Source organism: Phalacrocorax carbo (genome assembly GCF_963921805.1).
Source record: "Phalacrocorax carbo chromosome W unlocalized genomic scaffold, bPhaCar2.1 SUPER_W_unloc_1, whole genome shotgun sequence".
Classification (NCBI taxonomy): Eukaryota; Metazoa; Chordata; class Aves; order Suliformes; family Phalacrocoracidae; genus Phalacrocorax; species Phalacrocorax carbo.
In genome coordinates this window covers 2,331,492-2,354,479 of record NW_026990243.1, presented here as the reverse complement: position 1 = coordinate 2,354,479, position 22,988 = coordinate 2,331,492, and the positions used below count along the sequence as shown (strand labels likewise).

Sequence of the window (22,988 nt, the reverse complement as noted above, 5' to 3'; positions counted from 1 at the left end):
CAGCTCTGTCACCATGCTGAGCAGCTCCTCCACCTGCTCACACCTCATGGAGGTCCTGTCTCGGGAGCCCTCCATGACTGGAGCAAGGCTCTGGCACTCCCTGCATCCAGAGACCTGGGTGGCTGCATGTTTTAGTGGGAGTTCTGTCTGCGTCACCACAGCAGGAGCAGGGAGGTGATTGTGCCCCTGTACTCAGCACTGGTGAGGCCGCACCTCAAGTACTGTGTGCAGTTTTGGGCCCCACACTACAAGAAGGACATTGAGGTGCTGGAGCGTGTCCAAAGATTCAAAATAAAGCTTGTAGCATCTCAGTCAGAAAAGCGTGCCAAGCCATGACTGATGAGTTGTCTTCTAGAGGAAGATAGGTAGGGATTTGTGCTGGTTTTGGCTGAGAAGGGGTTAATTCTCCTCACTGTGGGGGTCGGCTACCTTTCCAGCTTCCCGAGCTCTGCTGCGTGGCGGGGGGGCTGGGAGGGGCAGGGCCATGGTGGGGGCGGCTGACCCCGACTGGCCAATGGCAGGTTCATTCCATACCATGTGACACCATGACAGGTATATTGAGGGGGGGCAGTGGCAGCGTGGAAGCGGCGCGGCATCGGGTTGGCGGGCGGCTGCGGCGCATGCGGTTTGTTTCGGCGGGTCGTTCCCCCTCTCCCCTCCCTTTCCCCCTCCCCCGGGGCTTTGCTCCTCTCGTTGTTCTCCTTTACATTGCATTTCTGTTGTTGTTTCTTTTAATTTTAATTATTAAACTTTTCTTATCCCAACCCACGAGCGTTACCCTTCTGATTCTCTCCCCCATCTACCGGTGGGGGAGTGAGCGAGCGACTGTGTGGGGCTGAGCTGCTGGCTAAACCACGACAGTCTTTCTGGCGCCCAACGTGGGGCTCAAGGGTTGGAGATAACAACAGCTGCTGGTCACAGCACCATGTTGTCCTTTTTGCAGTTGGTGTTAAAGATTGGTGTTGGATTGTTGGGTCTGCTGTGTTCTGCTGTGATTAGTAATGATTTGCCTACAGGATTTGTTATACAAACACTCGTTTTCAGCTTTATCTGGTATTTGGGGCTTTTGCTGAAACCATTACTGTACTTTGGATACCACCTTGTCGAGGTAATTAGCTATTATACCTCCTCCTCTGAGAGATTTTATATGGAGGAAATACAGAATAGTACCTTTGCAACTTTGTTCTATGATGTCTGTGCCTTTGTTACAACAACGTTTTTGCATCTTGAACATCCTTGGGTGGTTAAGGTGCACTTATTGTTGGTTTTTGGGCATGTTGTTTTGGTTTTGACTAAGCAACTTAAGAATATCACCCAGAAATCTGCCCCGAGGCTTGATAGTTACGAGTGGCAGGGCATTTGGGATAGCATGGGCAAATACCTAGGGCAGTGGGCACCCTCAGTGTTTTGGAGTTTCACCCCCGAACAAGTGCAGAATCCTAAAAAACTAGTAGACTATTTGTAGAAAGTATGTTGTTATGCTGGGAACTCCAGAGAGACACAGATAACTGCAACATGCTGGGGTCTGGCCCATGCATACCGAGCCCTGCTCAACAGTATTCAGTGCCCCCAGGGGGAAGAGAATGTCTCTGGATTGAAAGGCAAAGTGACTGGTACTGTAGTCACACCAGCCCTGACAACAGGCACTGCAGCCACTCAAACCCCCACGACAAGTACTGGAGCTGGCTCAGAGAATCAACCCGTACCAGTATCAGTTGCCCCCATACACAAGACGAAATATTGGAAGTGGGCGTCAACTCGTTTAGAACGGGATGATGAAAAAGCAGGGCCATCACAAAGAGAGGAGGAAGAAGTCATAAATGAAATAGAGACCACCCGATCCCTGTCCTTAAGCGAGTTGCGAGATATGTGAAAAGATTTCAGCCGTCGTTCAGGCGAGCATATTGTCACCTGGCTGCTCCGATGCTGGGATAATGGGGCCAGTAGCCTGGAACTAGAGGGAAAAGAAGTCAAACAATTGGGATCCCTTTCTGGGGAAGGGGGTGTTAACAAAGCAATTGGGGAAAAAAACACAAGCCCTCAGCCTCTGGAGGCGACTCCTGTCTGGAGTGAAGGAAAGGTATCCCTTTAAAGAAGATGTTACATATCACCCAGGAAAATGGACAACTATGGAGAAAGGCATCCAGTCTCTAAGGGAATTAGCTGTGTTTGAGGTGATTTATGGTGACCTGGACAATCAACGGTCATCCAAAGATCCAGATGAAGCCGAGTGCACACGACCCATGTGGCGGAAGTTTGTACGGAGCGCACCATCTTCGCATGCAAACTCATTGGCAGTAATGTCCTGGAAAAATGACGAGACACCAACGGTGGTAGAGGTGATTGATAGACTCCGGGATTATGACACAAATATCTCTTCCTAGCTCATCTCTGCTGTGGAGAAACTATCCCATGAGGTCCAGCAACTCAAAGAAGATCTGTCCTACTCCCCACCTCGACAGAGCAGTGTCTCAGCTGTTAGGAATAAGCGTCCTTTGGCTCAAAGAAGGGGATACACACCACGGGCCACCCTATGGTTCTACCTGCGTGACCACGGAGAGGACATGATGAGGTGGGATGGCAAGCCTACCTCGACCCTAGAGGCACGAGTGTGTGAACTGCAAGGAAGAACAGTCACTCAGGGAGGCTCTTCCAGGAAAGCTGCTGCTCCAATTTCAAGTGAGCAAGTCCCCAGACAGAGGAGTAGAAGCACTGATTTTATTTCTAAGTGTAATAGAGGGACTCTTGATTGACATTTACAGGAAGTGAGTTGTGACTGCCATGATCAGGACTAGGGGGGCCCTGCCTCCAGCCGGGTGGAGGAAAGGGATAACCGGGCTTACTGGACTGTGTGGATCCGATGGCCTGGCACATCCGACCCACAGGAGTATAAAGCTTTAGTGGACACTGGCGCACAGTGCGCCTTAATGCCATCAAACTATATAGGGGCAGAGCTCATCAGCATTGCTGGAGTGACAGGGGGATCCCAAGAGCTAACTGTATTGGAGGCCGAAGTGAGCCTCACCGGGAATGAGTGGCAAAAGCACCCCATTGTGACTGGCCCAGAGGCTCCGTGCATCCTTGGCATAGACTACCTCAGGAGAGGGTATTTCAAGGACCCAAAAGGTTACAAGTGGGCTTTTGGTGTAGCTGCCTTGGAGACAGAGGAAACTGAACAGCTGTCTACCTTGCCTGGTCTCTCAAAGGACCCTTCTGTGGTGGGGTTGCTGAGGGTTGAAGAACAACAGGTGCCAATCGCCACCACAACAGTGCACCGGCGGCAATATCGCACCAACAGAGACTCTCTGATCCCCATCCATAAACTCATTCACCAACTGAGGAGCCAAGGAGTCATCAGTAAGACCCGCTCACCCTTTAACAGTCCCATATGGCCAGTCCGGAAGTCTAATGGAGAGTGGAGGCTAACAGTAGACTATCGTGGCCTGAATGAAGTCACTCCACCGTTGAGTGCTGCTGTGCCAGACATGCTAGAACTTCAATACGAACTGGAGTCCAAGGCAGCCAAGTGGTATGCCACAATTGATATTGCTAATGCAGTCTTCTCAATCCCTCTGGCAGCAGAGTGCAGGCCACAGTTTGCTTTCACATGGAGGGGCGTCCAGTACACCTGGAATCGACTGCCCCAGGGGTGGAAACACAGTCCTACCATTTGCCATGGACTGATTCAGACTGTACTGGAACAGGGAGAAGCTCCAGAACACCTTCAATACATTGATGACATCATTGTGTGGGGCAACACAGCGGAAGAAGTTTTTGAGAAAGGAGAGAAAATAGCCCAAATCCTTCTGAAAGCTGGTTTTGCCATAAAACAAAGTAAGGTGAAGGGACCCGCACGAGAAATCCAGTTCTTAGGAATAAAATGGCAAGATGGTCGTCGTCAGATTCCAATGGATGTGATCAACAAAATAGCAGCCATGTCTCCACCAACCAGCAAAAAGGAAACACAAGCTTTCTTGGGCGTTGTGGGTTTTTGGAGAATGCATATTCCACATTACAGTCTGATCGTAAGCCCTCTCTATCAAGTGACCCGGAAAAAGAATGATTTCAAATGGGGCCCTGAGCAACGACAAGCCTTTGAACAGATTAAACGAGAAATAGTTCATGCAGTAGCTCTTGGGCCAGTCCGGGCAGGACAAGATATTAAAAATGTGCTCGACACTGCAGCCGGGGAGAATGGCCCTACCTGGAGCCTCTGGCAGAAAGCACCAGGGGAGACCTGAGGTCAACCCCTAGGGTTTTGGAGTCGGGGATACAGAGGGTCCGAAGCCTGCTATACTCCAACTGAAAAGGAGAGATTGGCAGCATATGAAGGGGTCCGAGCTGCTTCAGAAGTGGTTGGTACTGAGGCACAGTTGCTCCTGGCACCCCGACTGCCAGTGCTGGGCTGGATGTTCAGAGGGAACGTCCCCTCCACACACCATGCAACTGATGCTACGTGGAGTAAATGGGTTGCACTGATCACCCAGCGGGCTCGAGTAGGAAACCCCAGTCGCCCAGGAATCTTGGAAGTGATTATGGACTGGCCAGAAGGCAAAGACTTTGGAATATCACCAGAGGAGGAGGTGACACGTGCTGACGAAGCCCCACTGTATAACAAACTGCCAGAAGATGAGAAGCAATATGCCCTGTTCACTGATGGGTCCTGTCGCCTTGTGGGAAAGCACCGGAGATGGAAGGCTGCTGTATGGAGTCCTACACGACAAGTAGCAGAAACTGCTGAAGGAGAAGGTGAATTGAGCCAGTTTGCAGAGGTAAAGGCCATCCAGCTGGCCTTAGACATTGCTGAAAGGGAAAAGTGGCCAGTGCTCTATCTTTATACTGACTCCTGGATGGTGGCAAATGCCTTCTGGGGCTGGCTGCAGCAGTGGAAGCAGAGCAACTGGCAGCGCAGAGGCAAACCCATCTGGGCTGCCACATTGTGGCAAGATATTGCTGCCCGGGTAGAGAACCTGGTTGTAAAGGTACGGCATGTGGATACTCACGTCCCCAAGAGTCGGGCCACTGAAGAACATCGGAACAACCAGCAGGTGGATCAGGCTGCCAAGATTGAAGTGGCTGAGGTGGATCTGGACTGGCAGCATAAGGGTGAACTATTTCTAGCTTGGTGGGCCCATGACACCTCAGGCCATCAAGGGAGAGATGCAACATACAGGTGGGCTCGTGATCGAGGGGTGGACTTGACCATGGACGTTATTGCACAGGTTATCCACGAATGTGACACATGCGCTGCAATCAAGCAAGCGAAGCGGGTAAAGCCTCTGTGGTATGGGGGATGATGGCTGAAATATAACTATTGGGAGGCCTGGCAGATTGACTATATCACACTCCCACAAGTGCTTACAATGGTAGAAACAACGACTGGCTGGCTGGAAGCATATTCTGTCCCCCATGCCACTGCCCGGAACACTATCCTGGGTCTTGAAACAAGTGCTGTGGTGACATGGCACCCCAGAGAGAATTGAGTCAGACAATGGGACTCATTTCCGAAATAACCTCATAGGCACCTGGGCCAAAGAGCATGGCATTGAGTGGGTGTATCACATCCCCTATCACGCACCAGCCTCTGGGAAAATTGAACGATACAATGGAATGTTAAATACTATTCTGAGAGCAATGGGGGGTGGGACATTCAAGCACTGGGATACACATTTAGCAAAAGCCACCTGGTTAGTCAACACGAGGGGATCTGCCAACCGAGCTGGCCCTGCCCAGTCAGAAATCCTACATACTGTGGAAGGGGATAGAGTCCCTGTAGTGCACACAAAAAGTATGCTGGGCAAAACAGTCTGGGTTCTTCCTGCCTCCGGCAAAGCAAACCCATTCGTGGGATTGCTTTTGCTCGAGGACCTGGGTGCACTTGGTGGGTGATGCGGGAGGATGGAGAAATCCGATGTGTGCCTCAAGGGGATTTGATTTTGGGTGAAAACAGTCAATGAACTGAATGGCACAATGCGAACTGCTATATAATACTGTGTGTCACCTCTGTGTTGTATCAATGATATCAGAGTACGAGCCTCCCAACCCATGGAAGATCAACTATGAAACAAACCATGCAGCAGTGATGGAACGATGACTGACTCGGTATGCAGCAACCCAACGCCACACACCATCTCTCCCACCCGGAAAGACTGATACAACAGATGGAGCCCAGAGTCATGGACTGGGTGAACTCAATGGACATTTTAGTGGACATTTCACAGGGAAGGTCCATGAAGTAAGGGAATGATGTGTGTGTATTATGTTAAAGGATTGGAAAGGGAGGGGTGGTGGTTGGTACGGTTGTATTGGATGGTATGGGACCTGGGCATGGTGTAAATGGTATGGAATAAGGGGTGGAGAATGTGCTGGTTTTGGCTGAGAAGGGGTTAATTCTCCTCACTGTGGGGGTCGGATACCTTTCCAGCTTCCCGCGCTCTGCCGCGTGGCGGGGGGGAGCTGGGAGGGGCAGGGCCATGGTGGGGGCGGCTGACCCCGACTGGCCAATGGCATGTTCATTCCATACCATGTGACACCATGACCAGTATATTGAGGGGGGGCAGTTGCAGCTCGGGAGCGGCATGGCGTCGGGTCGGCGGGCGGCGAGCGGCTGCGGCGCGTGCGGTTTGTTTCAGCGGTTCGTTCCCCCTCTCCCCTCCCCTCCCTTTCCCCCTCCCCCGGGGCTTTGCGCCTCTCGTTGTTCTCCTTTACATTGCATTTCTGTTGTCGTTTCTTTTAATTTTAATTATTAAACTGTTCTTATCCCAACCCACGAGCGTTACCCTTCTGATTCTTTCCCCCATCTACTGGTGGGGGAGTGAGCGAGCGACTGTGTGGGGCTGAGCTGCTGGCTAAACCACGACAGGATTCAAGAACTGAGCTAAAAAGAGGATGTGTATTCTGTTAGGAAACTGGGATCTTAGCTTGATAACAAGAAAGTTTGAGTCTCTGTTCTTGCTGAAGTATAAAACTTGCCTTTTAATCATGCAGAAAAAAATAATTTATTGGAATCTACAGCAAATATGTGAGTCTTATGGGGAAAGAAGTCTTGTGTAAGTGCTTTTTGAGAACAACGTAATTAACTAGTGAAAAAATACGTCCATCCAAAAAGGAAAAAAAAAAGAAGATTCATTATGGGCTCAAAATCCAACAGAGCTGAGGCTGACTGATGATATGCACTCACTGTCCTGCCTCTGTTGCCTCCTAGCATGACTGAGCCATTAGTGGTAACTTCAGGGATAAGTCATGTGATGTGTGATGCACAAAAATATGTGGCGAGGGGGATGTGGGATACGGTAGCATCCAAGAAATATTTTTATAGTTCAGAGAGTAAGTGCACGTACAGTAGACTGCTTATATCATCAGCACATTAGGTGGAGGGAGAAGCAGATGGATACAGTGATTGTGACCATCTAAACTAAAGTCTGGGAATACGTGCTAGCAATGCCATGCCAAGTGCAAACCAGAACCATATGGTCTTTCTGATTCTGTATTGCCTGAGACTGCTTAGGTAAGTGTGGTAGATTGACCTGGCCAGCAGCCAAGTACCCACATAGATGCTATGAGTTCCTATTCAATATCCTGCTCTACCATCCTAGAAATATGTAATGGACACTTTTCCATGCCATTGCTATATGCATGGTAAAAGCAAATAATAACAAAAAAGCCTCATGCTGTGAAGCAGAGAACAGCAAGGATGGAAGACTTAGAGGAGTGCCTTTAATTGCACAGCCAAGAAAATTCACCCATTTGCTATAAAGGAAGGGATTTGACCCTCATACTAAAGCTGTATTAGTATAAAAAGACTACATTGTTTCCAAGAAAATGTGTATTTGTCTGCTTGGTTTTTGGTGCCATTAGCTTGACATTCAGAAAGTTTGTAGACTAAGGACAATCTCTATAAAAAATCACAGAATCACAGAATGGTAGGGGTTGGAAAGGACCTCTGGAGATCATCTTGTCCAACCCCCCTGCTTGAGCAGGGACACCTAGAGCAGGGGGCACAGGAACTTGTCCATGCAAGATTTGAATGTCTCCAGGGAAGGAGACTCCACAACCTCCCTGGGCAGCCTCTTCCACTTCTCTGCCACCCTCACAGTAAACAATTTTTTTTTCCTCATGTTGAGGTGGAACTTCCTGTGTTCCAACTTGTGCCCATTGCCTCTTGGCCTGTCATTGGGCACTATCGGAAAGAGTCGAGTCCCATCATCCTGACACCCACCCTTCAGATATTTATAGGTATTTATGAAATCCCCCCTCAGTCTTCTCTTCAGGCTGAACAAACCCAGGTCTCTTGGCCCTTCCTCATAAGGGAGATGCTCCAGTCCCCTGATCATCTTGGTAGCTCTCTGCTGGACTTGCTCAAGCAGTTCCACATCCTTCTTAAACTGAGGGGCCCAGAACTGGACACAGTACTCCAAATGTGGTCGCATCAGGGCGGAGTAGAGGGGGAGGATAACCTCTCTCAACCTGCTGGCCGCACTCCTTTTAATACACCCCAGGACACTGTTGGCCTTCTTGGCCACAAGGGCACAGTGCTGGCTCAGAGTCAGCTTGCTGTCTACCAGCACTCTGAGGCCCATCTCAACAGAGCCGCTTTCTAGTAGTTCAGCCCCCAACCTGTACTGGTGCATGAGGTTGTTTGTCCCCAGGTGAAGGACCTTGCACTTGCTCTTGTTGTATTTCATGAGGTTTCCCTTGGCCCAGGTCTCCAGCCTGTCCAGGTCTCGTTGCATGGCAGCACAGCCTTCTGGTGTATCAGCCACTCCTCCCAGCTTGGTATCGTCAGTGAACTTGCTGAGGGTACACTCTATCCCATCATCCAAGTCATTGATGAATATGTTGAACAGGACTGGACCCAGCACGGACCCCTGGGGAACACCACCAGTGACAGGCCTCCATCCAGACTCTGCTCTTTTGATCATGACCCTCTGAGTTCTGTTGTTGAGCCAGTTCTCTATCCACCTCACTGTCCTCTCATCCAGCCCACACTTCCTTAGCTTGCCTGTGAGGAGGCTATGGGAGACAGTGTCAAATGCCTTACTGAAGTCATGGTAGACAATATCCACTGCTCTCCCTTCATCAACCCAGCCAGTCACACCATCATAGAAGGCTATCAGGTTGGTCAAGCATGATCTTCCCTTGGTGAATCCGTGTTGACTATTTCTGATAGCCTTCCTGTCCTCTACATGCCTGGAGATGACCTCCAGGATGAACTGCTCCATCACCCTTCTGGGGATGGAGGTGAGGCTGTCTGGCCTATAGTTTCCCAGGTCCTCCTTCTTACCCTTTTTGAAGACTGGTGTGACATTTGCTTTCCTCCAGTCCTCGGGCACCTCTCCTATCCTCCACGACCTTTCAAAGATGATGGAGAGTGGCTCAGCAAGAACATCCGCCAGCTCCCTCAGCACTCGTGGCTGCATCTCATCAGGGCCCATGGATTTACGAGGATCCAGTTTGCATAGGTGATCTCTGACCCAATCCTCCTCAACCAAAGGGAAGTCCTCCTTTCTCCAGATTGTTTCTCTCTCTTCTGGGTGCTGAGATGCCTGAGGGCCAGCCTTAGAAGTCAAGACCGAGGCAAAGAAGGCATTCAGTAACTCTGCCTTCTCTGCATCCTGCATCACCAAGGCCCCTTCCTTGTTCAGCAGTGGGCCCACTGTATCCCCAGTCTTCCTTTTACTGCTGATGTATTTAAAGAAGCCCTTCTTGTTGTCTTTGACATCCCTTGCCAGATTTAATTCCAAGTGGGCCTTGGCCTTCCTCATCGCATCTCTGCATACCCTGACAACATTCCTATATTCCTCCCAAGTGGCCAGTTCCTTTTTCCACATACTGTGAACTTCCCTCTTCCATTTGAGTTTCATTAGAAGCTCTTTGATCATCCATGCAGGTCTCCTGGCTCCTCTGCCTGACTTCTTCCTCCAAGGGAGGCACTGATCTTGAGCTTGGAGGAAGTGGTCCTTGAATACTGTCCAGCTCTCTTGGACCCCCCTGCCTTCCAGAGCCGTAGCCCATGGAATTCCTCCAAGCAGGTCTTTGAAGAGGCCAAAGTTGGCCCTCTTGAAGTCCAAGGTTTTAATCCGACTTGTTGCCCTGCTTCTACCATGCAGTATCCTAAACTTGACCATCTCATGGTCACTGCAGCCAAGGCTACTCCCCAACTCTCACATCCTCAACCAACCCTTCCTTGTTTGTTAGGATAAGGTTGAGCAGCACATCTCGCCTTGTTGGCTCCTCCACCACTTGCATCAAAAAGTTGTCCTCGATGCTCTGCAGGAACCTTCTGGATTGTGCATGGCTCGCCGTGTTGCTTTTCCAGCAAATATCAGGGTAGTTGAAGTCCCCCATGAGAACCAGGGCCTGCGATTGTGAGGCTACTTCCAGCTGTATGAACAAGTTTTTTTCATGTGTTTGCACTCTATTTCTGCTGCACACAAACTCACATGCACTTAAAAAATATTTGTTGTGTGCCATCTGAGGGGCCAACAGTTAGGCTCTGCACTTCATTGGAAAAATCTTCACCAAAAACTTAATCCGGGTAGCTTTACTAGTAGAATCAGTCTTTTGCAGATTTGGGTGGTCAGTAAGGACAAAACCAGCATTTGTATTAGTATTCCATTTGTTAAACTGCAGAGATCTAGGCTTCACTTACATTTGTCAACAGTGACTTTCCAGTGAAGTACGAGGCATTTGAAATATTACTTCTAATGTTACAAGCCAGTGGTAGAAGTACTTTTTCAAACAATGAGATTTCCCTCATGCACCATTAAACCAATTGGGGAGAAAAGAAAGCAGGATAGGAGCGGGAGTATGCTTGAGCCTCTAAAGCTATGGTTGAAATAGCCACATGCCAAATTATTTACGTTTTATTCCTGTAAGCCATGCTATGTAATGATAAAGTGCTTTTGTTATGATACTGTGAACCACAAAACTGTAAGAGAGTCTAAGTTTCTTTTCTTTAAAGCTGCCTTTTCTTGGCTGATGTGTCTGGGCCTGTCCTGGTTCATATCTTGTTCCTTAATTGTGTGTGTGGTATATCCTCCCTATCTTTCCTTGTGCCCTTCATGAAGCATCCACAAGATCTGCTGCTGGTCCCCATCCTCTCTGCCTCTGCATCCCCCAACTCTCCTGCAAACACAGATGCCATCTATGTGCAGGTGATACTCAAATCCCTGTCTTGCCTCTGCACTGTCCTCTTCTGTTCAACCTAAAACCTGTCTGGGGCTTCAAAGGAGTGGCTGTCGACTCAGAGTAAACACAGCTTTTTGTCTTCCCCAAAGTCCTCTCTGCTGCCCCCTTCTTTGATTGCTGTGAATGCTGCTGTCTCCCTGCCTGTCACTTTTGCCTGCGGGACAAATACAGGTGTTGTCTGAGGATGCCATTCTAGGAGATGTGAATGCTGCCCCAAAATCTCTGGTTAACATGGACGGAAAATGATCTGAAAATTGGTATTTGTGGTCTCTGTCAGCTCTTCAATGGGCAGATTAGGTAAAATGTCATTGTTTAATGGTGATGTTGATTTTCTTTGAATTCTGAATGTAAACTGGAGGATATAACAGAATTAGCTAGCAGGGGTTAAATCACAAGAGTTCAAATATTGTCTGCTCTGATCTCAGTGTTAGATCAAAGGCCCCTGCAGCTCACATAAGTGGAACTCAGCTAAGCAGGTTGGTTATTTTTGCCCATTTATAAGGTTTTATCTCTATGGTGCTTTCATTAAAAATACAAAGCACAAACTGAGAAAAAAAGAAAAAAATTCACTAAATTACTGATCAAAACAAACCTCTCCTTCTGGAAGGTCACTAGACCTGGGTATTGATGGGGCCTTATAAGGCAGAGAAATGTTCCCTTGGGCTGGACAAGTCCCTGTGAAATGACCCCAGATCTCACAGTGGGGTGAGACGAGTGATTTCCACTACTCTTCTGAGTGTCTGCCTTGTACTACTGTGACTGTGCAAATTGTCCTCTGGATTTTGTCTCTCAGCCATTTTGTCCTTCAGGAATCATACAGCTTCCCATGTTAGGATGAGCCCATCTCCTCCATGTCTGTTGTCATGTTATAATGCCACCTCCAATGGAAGGCGGATGTTTGCCAGCTTTGTGGGAAAAGGAATTATTGCAGTGTGATCAGAGTAGGGCATAAGGTAAAAAAGTTAATGCATGTATTTCATAGGTTATTTCTGAGACTGATAGAAGTTCATCAAATATGGAGATCTTTCCCAGTGATGCAGTATGCTAGACCCTGATATATTTAGTCTAGATGATCTCTAGTACAAAAATTTATATTACATTCCTACTCTTAATGGTCAGATGTATAAAATTCCTGAGGTAAGATCAGCAAGGGACATAAAGAGAGCTTTATCACTAGTGGGATGGAGGACAAACTAGTCAAAAAAAAAGAAAGAAATCGTCTGAGGAAGGGAAAATGTTCTGAGTTACAGGAGAATCTTTGTTTCTAACTCTAGGTCGTTCTTCAATTATCAGCAATGATGACGATTCGGCAAGTCCCCTCCATCACATCTCAAATGGCAGTAACACTCCCTCTTCTTCTGAGGGGGGTCCTGATGCAGTCATCATTGGGATGACAAAGATTCCCATAATTGAAAATCCCCAGTACTTTGGAATTGCCAGAAGTCAGCTTAAGCCAGACAACTGTAAGTACAAATGCCTATATGTAGTTCAGTCATTTTTATTTTTTTTTTTTTGTGCAAGTGCTGGGGCTCCTTAGCAGTGCTAATAGAAAAATGGTGTAAATTCCTGGGAGTAGAAGGGTGGAGTTAAAATATATGCAATTCGTTAAGGAGTACTTTGGTACATGGGATGAACTGCTTTACAAGTGTCAAAGCCAAATTCAGCCCTTGTGCTGAATCAATGAATTGCAGCAGTGTTAGGCCCAAAGCCCAATTTGTATTCCATCAAAGTCACCGGTAGTCTTTCCACTAATTTCAGTGGTCTTTGGCCAGTTCTGTGCACCTAATGTATTCTTGGGATAAAACACATCCTGGGTCAGAAACAGAAGTCAATATTTGCATTCATGACTAAAACAGTGTGGATAACACACCAGCATTTTGGCTGTTGCTGAACACAGCGTCAGGGCTTTCTCTGCCTTTCCCCCCTTCCCCAGTGAGTAGGCTGGAGGTGGACAAGTTGGGAGGGGATATAGCCAGGACTGCGGAGCCAAAGTGACCAAGGGGATATTTCATACCATAAGACATTATGCTCAGCAATAAAAGCTCAGTGAAAGGAGGAAGAAGGGAGGACATTTCTGGTTATGGTGTTTGTCTTCTCAAGCAACTGCTATGCATGCTGAGGCCCTGCTTCCCAGGAATTGGCTAAATAACTGCCTGCTGATGGGAAATAGTGAATTAATTCCTCTTTTTGCTTTGCTTGCACACACAGCTTTTGCTTTCCCTTTTAAACTGTCATTATCGCGATCCATGAGTCTTCTCACCTTCCTTCTATTTTCTCCCTGTCCCAGGAGTGAGCAAGAGGCTGTTGGCTGGGTTTAACGCACCACAATACAAACTGCTGATTTTTGAAACAGCAATTGAAACTACAGCAAAAAACTGAAAAAATACCTAAATAATATTATAATTAATAGTAACTGCACTACTTACTATGTTTCACATGTACATTATGGTCTTTAACTGTTTCAGACAAGGTTCTTTCTACCTCTTTATGCTGTAAATTTGTACATAAGTTTCTGAAGTGTTGCTGGAAGCTTGATCTGTTTCTCTGAGAGGTCATTCTAAAGATTCCTAGTGCAGTTGGTGAGTGTTGGATGCGCAGCTAGGTGAGATCCATATCAGTATCTTGACTGATTTAGCTTCACCACAAAAACTGTAGTTTAAGGGCTTACGATCTAGGTCAGAAACCTTTGCCTCCAGCTTTGCATAGTTTAAATACTACAATAGGTGCCTTCCTTGATCTGTGCATGCATAGACTTGTGCAGGACTTCAAAGGGTGTAGAAAGTGATGCCAGGCTACCTATGTCTTGTGAATATTAACGCTGATCCACAGTTTAATGTCTGCCCTAAGCACAATACACATAAGGATCTTCCCCCAGTGCACCAGGAGGCATTTTCCTGCATTTTTATTATATATTCCCGATGTTCTTTCTTACCATCATTTTATTGTGTGGCACTATTTTGTGAATAGAAATAATTCATAATCTCTTCTACCAGAGGGCATTTGAGTAATCTGGAATACCATAAGCAATGGAATGCATTAAATAGTCACTGAATTGCTGATCACAGAATCACAGAATGGTAGGGATTGGAAGGGGCCTCTGGAGATCATCTTGTCCAACCCCCCTGCTTGAGCAGGGACACCTAGAGCAGGGGGCACAGGAACTTGTCCATGCAAGATTTGAATGTCTCCAGGGAAGGAGACTCCACAACCTCCCTGGGCAGCCTCTTCCACTTCTCTGCCACCCTCACAGTAAACAATTTTTTTTTCCTCATGTTGAGGTGGAACTTCCTGTGTTCCAACTTGTGCCCATTGCCTCTTGGCCTGTCATTGGGCACTATCGGAAAGAGTCGAGTCCCATCATCCTGACACCCACCCTTCAGATATTTATAGGTATTTATGAAATCCCCCCTCAGTCTTCTCTTCAGGCTGAACAAACCCAGGTCTCTTGGCCCTTCCTCATAAGGGAGATGCTCCAGTCCCCTGATCATCTTGGTAGCTCTCTGCTGGACTTGCTCAAGCAGTTCCACATCCTTCTTAAACTGAGGGGCCCAGAACTGGACACAGTACTCCAAATGTGGTCGCATCAGGGTGGAGTAGAGGGGGAGGATAACCTCTCTCAACCTGCTGGCCGCACTCCTTTTAATACACCCCAGGACACTGTTGGCCTTCTTGGCCACAAGGGCACAGTGCTGGCTCAGAGTCAGCTTGCTGTCTACCAGCACTCTGAGGCCCATCTCAACAGAGCCGCTTTCTAGTAGTTCAGCCCCCAACCTGTACTGGTGCATGAGGTTGTTTGTCCCCAGGTGAAGGACCTTGCACTTGCTCTTGTTGTATTTCATGAGGTTTCCCTTGGCCCAGGTCTCCAGCCTGTCCAGGTCTCGTTGCATGGCAGCACAGCCTTCTGGTGTATCAGCCACTCCTCCCAGCTTGGTATCGTCAGTGAACTTGCCGAGGGTACACTCTATCCCATCATCCAAGTCATTGATGAATATGTTGAACAGGACTGGACCCAGCACGGACCCCTGGGGAACACCACCAGTGACAGGCCTCCATCCAGACTCTGCTCTTTTGATCATGCCCTCTGAGTTCTGTTGTTGAGCCAGTTCTCTGTCCTCTCATCCAGCCCACACTTCCTTAGCTTGCCTGTGAGGAGGCTATGGGAGACAGTGTCAAATGCCTTACTGAAGTCATGGTAGACAATATCCACTGCTCTCCCTTCGTCGACCCAGCCAGTCACACCATCATAGAAGGCTATCAGGTTGGTCAAGCATGATCTTCCCTTGGTGAATCCATGTTGACTATTTCTGATAGCCTTCCTGTCCTCTACATGCCTGGAGATGACCTCCAGGTTGTACTGTTCAATGACATTTCTGGGGATGGAGGTGAGGCTGGCCTGCCTATAGTTTTGTCACGATCCACTGTTGGGTTGAAAAATTTGGCAGCGGTTAAACCCCCTTGCTTTCCAATCGACCTCACGTAATTCTGGGAGGTTGGGGGTAGCTGGGCTTAACATCTAATTAATTCCAATGTTTTATCGTGACTAGGTTCCTTTTACATTCTCGGAAACAGAATTAAGACTCAAAACGGAGTCAAGTGCCAAGTCACTTTATTTGGCCAACAATAAATACACGAGAGAAAAGCAGAGAAAGAGAGAAAAAGTGAGAAAGGGAAAGAAAGAGAGAGAGAGCACGAGAGTGTTGCAATAGCTACCACCATGGATCTGTGGTGGTCGGTCTACCTGTGTGGTCGGTCGGTCCGTGCGGTCCGATGTATCTTCGAATCCGGTGGAGGGTGAATGTTCCAGAATGCTCCTCATGGTTTCCCCTTTCTATAGGGTTGTCCTCTTGCATAGTCAATACTGTTTTGCATATCCATGCCTTCCACTCAGTGGCAGGGTGCATGCCCAGTACCGTCACTAGAGGGTGCTTGATAGTTCTAGAGGGTCTGAGCCCCCCCATATGTTGCCAGTCGACCCTGGGCCTGGGCGCACATGCAGAGGATGTACTCCAAGACAACAGAGCACACATTCCTGTCGGGTAGAACTCAATGGGATGCCTTGGTGATTAAACTGTCCCGCTCAGTTGCTGTGGTGATCAGGCTTCGGTAGTGAAACTTGCCTGCCAACAATGTTGAGACAAGTTTCTAGTCCCTTACACCACCCCGTGGCTCAACATTGGTGGTGAATATAGAGACAGTGATGAAAGAAACTATAGAGACAAAGGCAGAAAGATTAGATCAATAACAAAGATTTTAGCTATGAAGGCCAAAACACTGTAATGATATCAACTCTAAACAAGGCCAATGCCTAATAACAATTCAGTTTCCAATAAAAGAAAAAACAGGTTGGGGAGACAGTTTATGCAGTTTGGACTGTGGATGACACAAGCTGATGTACAGCTCTAATTTGTTTAATTCCATCCGGTGTCACAGTGGGTACAAACTGCATATTTGCGACAACACGTTGGATTAATGGAATGAAACATGGGATGACACATGGCAAAACCAGTAACGTAGCTAGACCACACAGTAGGTAAAATAAGATTCGTTTAATCCAAGGACCTCCTGGAAGCCAGGAGAACATATCAACATTCCAGCCTTCCCAGGTTTGGGCAGGAACATGGGCTAATTTCTGTATTCCAGCAGTAATTTGTTTAACGACCTTTCCATTGTCATCAATCTTTGAACAGCAATTAGAGTCATTCAATTTCCCACAGACTCCGCCTTCTTCAGCTAGTAGGCAGTCAAGAACCCTGTGATGCTGGTAAATTGCAGTTGGCATTTGGGTTGCCTGGTCTGCCAATAGGTCAAGGGCCTCAGCTGTTTGATTGGTGATAATTTCTAATATGGTTTGCAGCTGGATAATGCTATTTAGGTTGTAAATGGGTTCTCGAGCACCACTAACCCATTCATTGGGGTACCATGTTGCGGGTCCATAATGGTGTATGATACATTGGGGGGGGTCCACAAGTCTTTACCCCAGGACTGGCCACTCCCATCAGTGAGGGAGGTATCAATAACTTTGGATCATTTTTCCCACTTCAAATCGTCATATATTTGGACACCTAAATGGTCTCCGCCTGTTTCTGAGAGTAAGCAAAACAAGGGACCGATCACCCCAACATAAGATATTCCTGACCAGTTTGCTGGCAGTGCTTTATATGCATGGTTTCCACATATCCAATAGTGTCCCTTAAGGGTCACTGATCCATTAGAAAAGGGTCCTCCCCAACGTTCCACATGGGGTGAATGGTCAAAATAAGGGGTGGGTTCTAAACCAAATGGGTCACTTCCACCACAACAATATAGTGATTCCTTTGCGGTGTTTTCACAACAGGGTATATCTGAACAAAGTTCTTCCCATGTTGTCCTCCAACAGGGCCAATCTATTCTATTAGAATGTTTACAGCTGTAAGCTCCTGCTTCCTGATCCCAAATACTGTCATGGACTACAGCGTCACCTTGACATGTATTAGGCGTAAGAGACCAAAATCTGGGAAATCCATTTGTATATCCCACATCATTCACCGAGGCATAGGTATATATGAATTCATCCTTTTTATGCAGCTCTTCCCCCCCCGACCGGCTATGCTTGTGTTCTGATATGTCCACTCAAACGTGCTGTTGCCCACAAAGGGGCCAGCCTTTTGTGTTCTAGCCAAGCAATATTTAACCTTTCTCTGGAAATTTTATGTGTCATGGTGAATCATGTGAGCTTTCCCATGTTTTATTCCCTTTTGCTTCACTATATCTACTCATCAACCATTTTGGTAGCAAAGGTCTAGCTACGCAGGGCCAACTTAATCACAGAATCACAGAATCACAGGTTGGAAGGGACCTCAGGGATCATCTAGTCCAACCTTTCTAGGAAGAGCGCAGTCTAGACAAGATGGCCCAGCACCCTGTCCAGACAACACTTGAAGGTGTCCAACATGTCCGAGTCAACCACTTCCCTGGGGAGATTATTCCAATGGTTGACTGTCCTCACTGTGAAAAATTTCCCTCTGGTGTCCAATTGGAATCTCCCCAAGAGCAACTTGTGTCCATTCCCCCTTGTCCTCTCCATGTGACTCCGTGTAAAATGGGGGTCTCCATCTTCTTTGTAGCTACCCCTTAAGTACTGGTACAGGGTGATGAGATCCCCTCTAAGCCTCCTTTTCTCAAGGCTGAACAAACCCAGTTCTCCCAGTCTATCCTCATATGGCAGGCTTCCCAGTCCTTTGACCATCTTGGTGGCCCTTCTCTGGACCCCTTCCAGCCTGTCCACATCCTTTTTCTACAGCGGGGACCAGAACTGGACACAGTACTCCAGGTGTGGCCTGACAAGCGCTGAGTAGAGTGGGATGATGACTTCATTCTCTCTTCTGGTGATGCCCTTTTTGATGCAACCCAGCATCCTGTTGGCCTTCTTGGCTGCAGCAGCACACTGTTCGCTCATGTTGAGCTTCCTGTCCACCAGGACCCCCAGGTCCCTTTCGACAGAGATGCTCTCCAGCCAGGTGGATCCCAGTCTGTGCTGCACTCCTGGATTATGTTTTCCCAGGTGCGTGACCTTACACTTGTCCTTGTTGAACTTCATAAGGTTCTTGCTGGCCCACTCTTCCAGCCTATCCAGATCTTCCTGCAGAGCAGCTCTCCCTTCTGGAGTGTCTACTTCCCCACTCAACTTGGTGTCATCTGCAAACTTCATCAGGCTACACTTGATGCCATAATCCAGATCACTTATAAAGATGTTGAATAACATTGGGCCCAATATTGATCCCTGGGGGACTCCACTTGTGACAGGTTGCCAGTTTGAGAAAGAGCTATTTGCTACCACCCTTTGGGTGTGGTCTGTCAGCCATTTCCCCACCCACTGCACAGACCACTCGTCTAGGCCATAACACATCAGTTTCTCCAGGAGGAGACACTGGGGGACCGTATCAAAGACCTTGGAGAAGTCCAGGTAGACAATGTCCACCGCCTGCCCCATGTCAACCAGGCAAGTCACTTTGTCATAGACGGCCACCAGGTTTGTCAAGCACGATCTGCCTTTAGTGAAGCCATGTTGGCTTTCCCCAATCACGTGCTTCATTTGACTTGTGATGGCCCCCAGGAGGATTCGTTCCATAACTCTCCCAGGTACTGAAGTAAGGCTGATGGGCATATAGTTACCTGGAGCCTCCCTCGAGCCCTTCTTGTAGATAAGGGTAACATTTGCCTTCCTCCAGTCCTCTGGGACATCCCCCGTCCTCCATGACTTCTCAAAGATTATGGAGAGTGGCCTTGTGATGATGTCAGCCAGCTCTCTCAACACTTTTGGGTGGATGGCATCAGGGCCCATTGATTTGTAGGGGTCAAACTCCTGTAGTAATTCATGTACTAACTCTTCCTTCACTGATGGTGGGTCGCTGTTTGGATTAATCAGCAGTTTCATTCCCAAATCCTGGGACCCAACAGTGTTGGTAAAGCCAGAGGTGAATAAGGTGCTGAGGACCTCTGCCTTTTCAGCATCATTGGTGATTGACTCTCCTTTTCTGTTTAACAGTGGGCCTATGTTTTCTTTTTCTACTTATGGTTGACATGTCTGAATAAAGCTTTCCTGTTATTTTTCACATCTACAGCCAGTTTCAATTCGAGTTGGGCTTTTGCTTTTCTAACTGCATCTCTGCACGCTCTGGCAATGCCCTTGTAGCTCTCAACAGATAATCCTCCACTCCTCCATCTCTGGTGTGCTTCCCTTTTGGATTTGAGTAGACCCAGGAGGTCATGGTTGAGCCATGGGGGCCTCTTGCTCCTCTTACTTCCCTTTCCTTTGTAGGGGATAAATTGGCTTTGTGCTTTCAATAGAGAGTTCTTGAAGAACTCTCAGCACTCACTAGCTCCTTTGTCTTCCATGGAAGCTTCCCATCGAATCCCTCCCAACTGAGCCCTGAGTGAACTGAAGTTTGCTCTTCTAAAATCCAGAACCTTTGTCTTAGAGCTGACTTTCAGCACACTCAGCAGGGTCCCGAGCTCCACAATATTGTGGTCACTGCAGCCAAAGCTATCACTAACTGAGATATTACAAAGCAGGTTTTCTTGGTTTGTGAATAGCAAGTCCAGCAGCGCCTCATTCCTGGTTGGCACATCTAACATTTGTATCAGGAAGCAGGCTTCCTATTAAGGCTTTATAGACTATCATGCATTTGTACTAGTTATCACCATAAAATTAACCAGGTACTAATTGGCTGGAGCTGCTAACTCAGCCCGCTTATGAGTGTAACACTCTTGTCATGTTCATTATACTGACATAGTACATCAGAGAAGTGGTGGAGTCACCATCCGTAGAGGTGTTCAAAAAACATGGCACTTTGGGACATGGTTTAGGAGGCATGGTGGTGTTGGGTTGACGGTTGGACTTGATGATCTTAGAGGTCCTTTCCAACCTTAATGATTCTTTGATTCTATAAGTTCGTTCAGCCTTTTCTGCCATTCTTCTTGTTTGCTCTGGTATGCATGTGTGTTGCCATTCAGGGAGGGTTCACATCTCTGCAAAGACCGCATCTGTGTACTTTGGGAAATATGTCTCAGGTATCTGGCCAACAGCCACTTCTCCAGAAACAGTGGGCTGTGGGAGGGCAGTCTTCAATTGGATCTCTCCTAGTGTTTTCCTCTTTCTTGGAAACTGACTGGGACAAAATGTTCAAAGTTCTTTGAACCTCTTCTTCCCTTTCCTTCTTTTTTCTTCCTCTTTTTGTCTTTCACTTCCATGTCTTGAAAGGCTGTAACTGAATTAATTATGGTGTGATAAATCAGCCAGTAAACTTCTATGCATTTTGCTGTGTTTGGGCAGCTCCTGTTCCTTAGTGACAGCTGCTTGGCTGAGCACACTATCAACTCAAAACCAAGATGCTTTTAGGTCCTGAAAGCCTAATGGCAGAGACTGAACTTGTCCTCAGCCTTGTCATGGGCTACAGCTTCAAAAGGTCCTATTTGCTCGTTCTTTGGTTGTGTTTCCACTGTTAGTATTGGAGCTCTGACAGTTCATTAACATGCTGGATCCTGTAGGAAGCTGCCATTACCCTAAAGGTGTATGGGTCTTTATGGGTCTTTGTTATTCATTAGCTGCTGACATGACATATTGTTGCTGTACGCTTCTATGGGAGAACTTATCTTGGGCTGCATATCTCCAGGACACAGGGCTCTACCCACCCTGGGGACAGTGATGCACAGACATCAATATGATGGATACAAAATGTCCGTTTATTTAACTGCGTCACACGCTTATATAGCTCTTGCGGTTCCTGTTCCTGCCACTCCTATGGGGAGGAGTCTATCTTTCCGTCACAGCCCATGATCTTCCGGTCGCCGATCCCTGTCTATTCCCCTACATCTCCCCATCCCCATGCTGCTAAAAGTTCTACAAAGCTACTTACGTAAGCGGATACATATTGCGGTCAGGTCTATATTCATGTAACTCTCGCAGGCGCTCTTTGATTTGTCTTATAACACAGCATAACAATGGCAGCCCACAAGTAACCATGGTTACTACACACAACAAGATCCCCCCAATTATTACTATCCAATCCCAGTTCATATCTCTCTTTTGCCGCCCTTTCCCAGTGTCGCTCTTGCTGCAATATTGCTTGCGATCTTGTCAAGGAGCTCATTTCTTTTCCCAATGACACGGCTAGCATGAGGATCCATGTCAGCAGACCCTGCAAAGAGACAACTCAGAAAGGGATTATTCATTGTACATCCTTGCACAGTTCTGCTTTCACACACTTTGCAGGCACCCATTCTATGCGCCCTTCATTCTCAACCGCGGCGTAGCCCCTCCCCAGGCATCCCAGTTTCCATCCTCTCTCCCATTGCTCACTGCCTGGGAACCTTACTCGTACCTGCGGATAGCGCTCGCCTGCTTGAGCTTTGCCAAAGTGCTTCTCCACTGCTGTAACTTGCTCCTGCCCGCGTATAAAATGATTAAGCGAATATAATGCACACATTAAAATAGTTTGCTGAGCTGCTACGGGTATAGCTCCCTTATACCTCTCCCCCTCCCCAAGCTGTATTATTTTTGCTTTCAAGGTGCGATGAGCGCGTTCTACTATTGCCTGCCCCGTGCTATTGTAAGCAATGCCGTGTTTTAATACAATATTCCAAGCTTTACACCATTCTTCGGTACTTCGAGCCCGAAAGCATGGTCCATTGTCTGTTTTTATCTCGGTGGGCTTTCCAAGCCACGCCATTACCGTGGTCCAATGCGCAGTCAACTGCGTTGCGGTCTGCTTCCGATGTTGAGTAGCCATGATGACTCCACTATATGTATCAATTGTAATTGCCAGGTGCTGTCCGGGGGCCAACTGTGGACATTCAGTAAAGTCAGTCTGCCAGATAGCATTTGCTTCCAGTCCTCGAGGGTTGACTCCTGCCTCCCACAGTGGCGAGTGCTGACAGTAAGGACAGGTGGCTACTACTTCTCTTGCTGCTCTTATTGAGATGCCACACTCCTTTGCCAAGGCTTTAGTACCCAGGTGCAGTTGTTCATGCAGTTTCTTTGCCTCCGTCAATGTCCAGACTCCCGCGGCTGCCTCATCAGCCATGCGATTCCCCTCAGTCAGTGGTCCAGGCCCCGTCTGATGACTGCGAATGTGAATTACTGTCACAGTTGCTCCTTGCTGCGATAAAGCAACCTCTAGCATCAAGGCAATTTCCGTGTGTGGTACACCCTCTCGTTTCATGGACGTGACTAATTTATACACGTATAAAGAGTCCGTGCACACATTTATATGCCGATGTCTATCCTTTCGCAGGGCCATCTCTAGCGCTTTCACTTCTAG

At 47.7% G+C, this 22,988-nt stretch overlaps 1 protein-coding gene across 1 annotated transcript in view; it reads left to right on the top strand.

Moving 5' to 3' along the window:
• Positions 1-22,988, top strand: part of LOC135310807 (BDNF/NT-3 growth factors receptor-like) — a 203,471-nt gene that overhangs the window by 97,729 nt on the left and 82,754 nt on the right. The window contains exon 11 of the mRNA XM_064439796.1: positions 12,465-12,653. Coding sequence (XP_064295866.1) covers positions 12,465-12,653 — 189 coding nt within the window. The remainder of the gene's footprint in view (positions 1-12,464; positions 12,654-22,988) is intronic.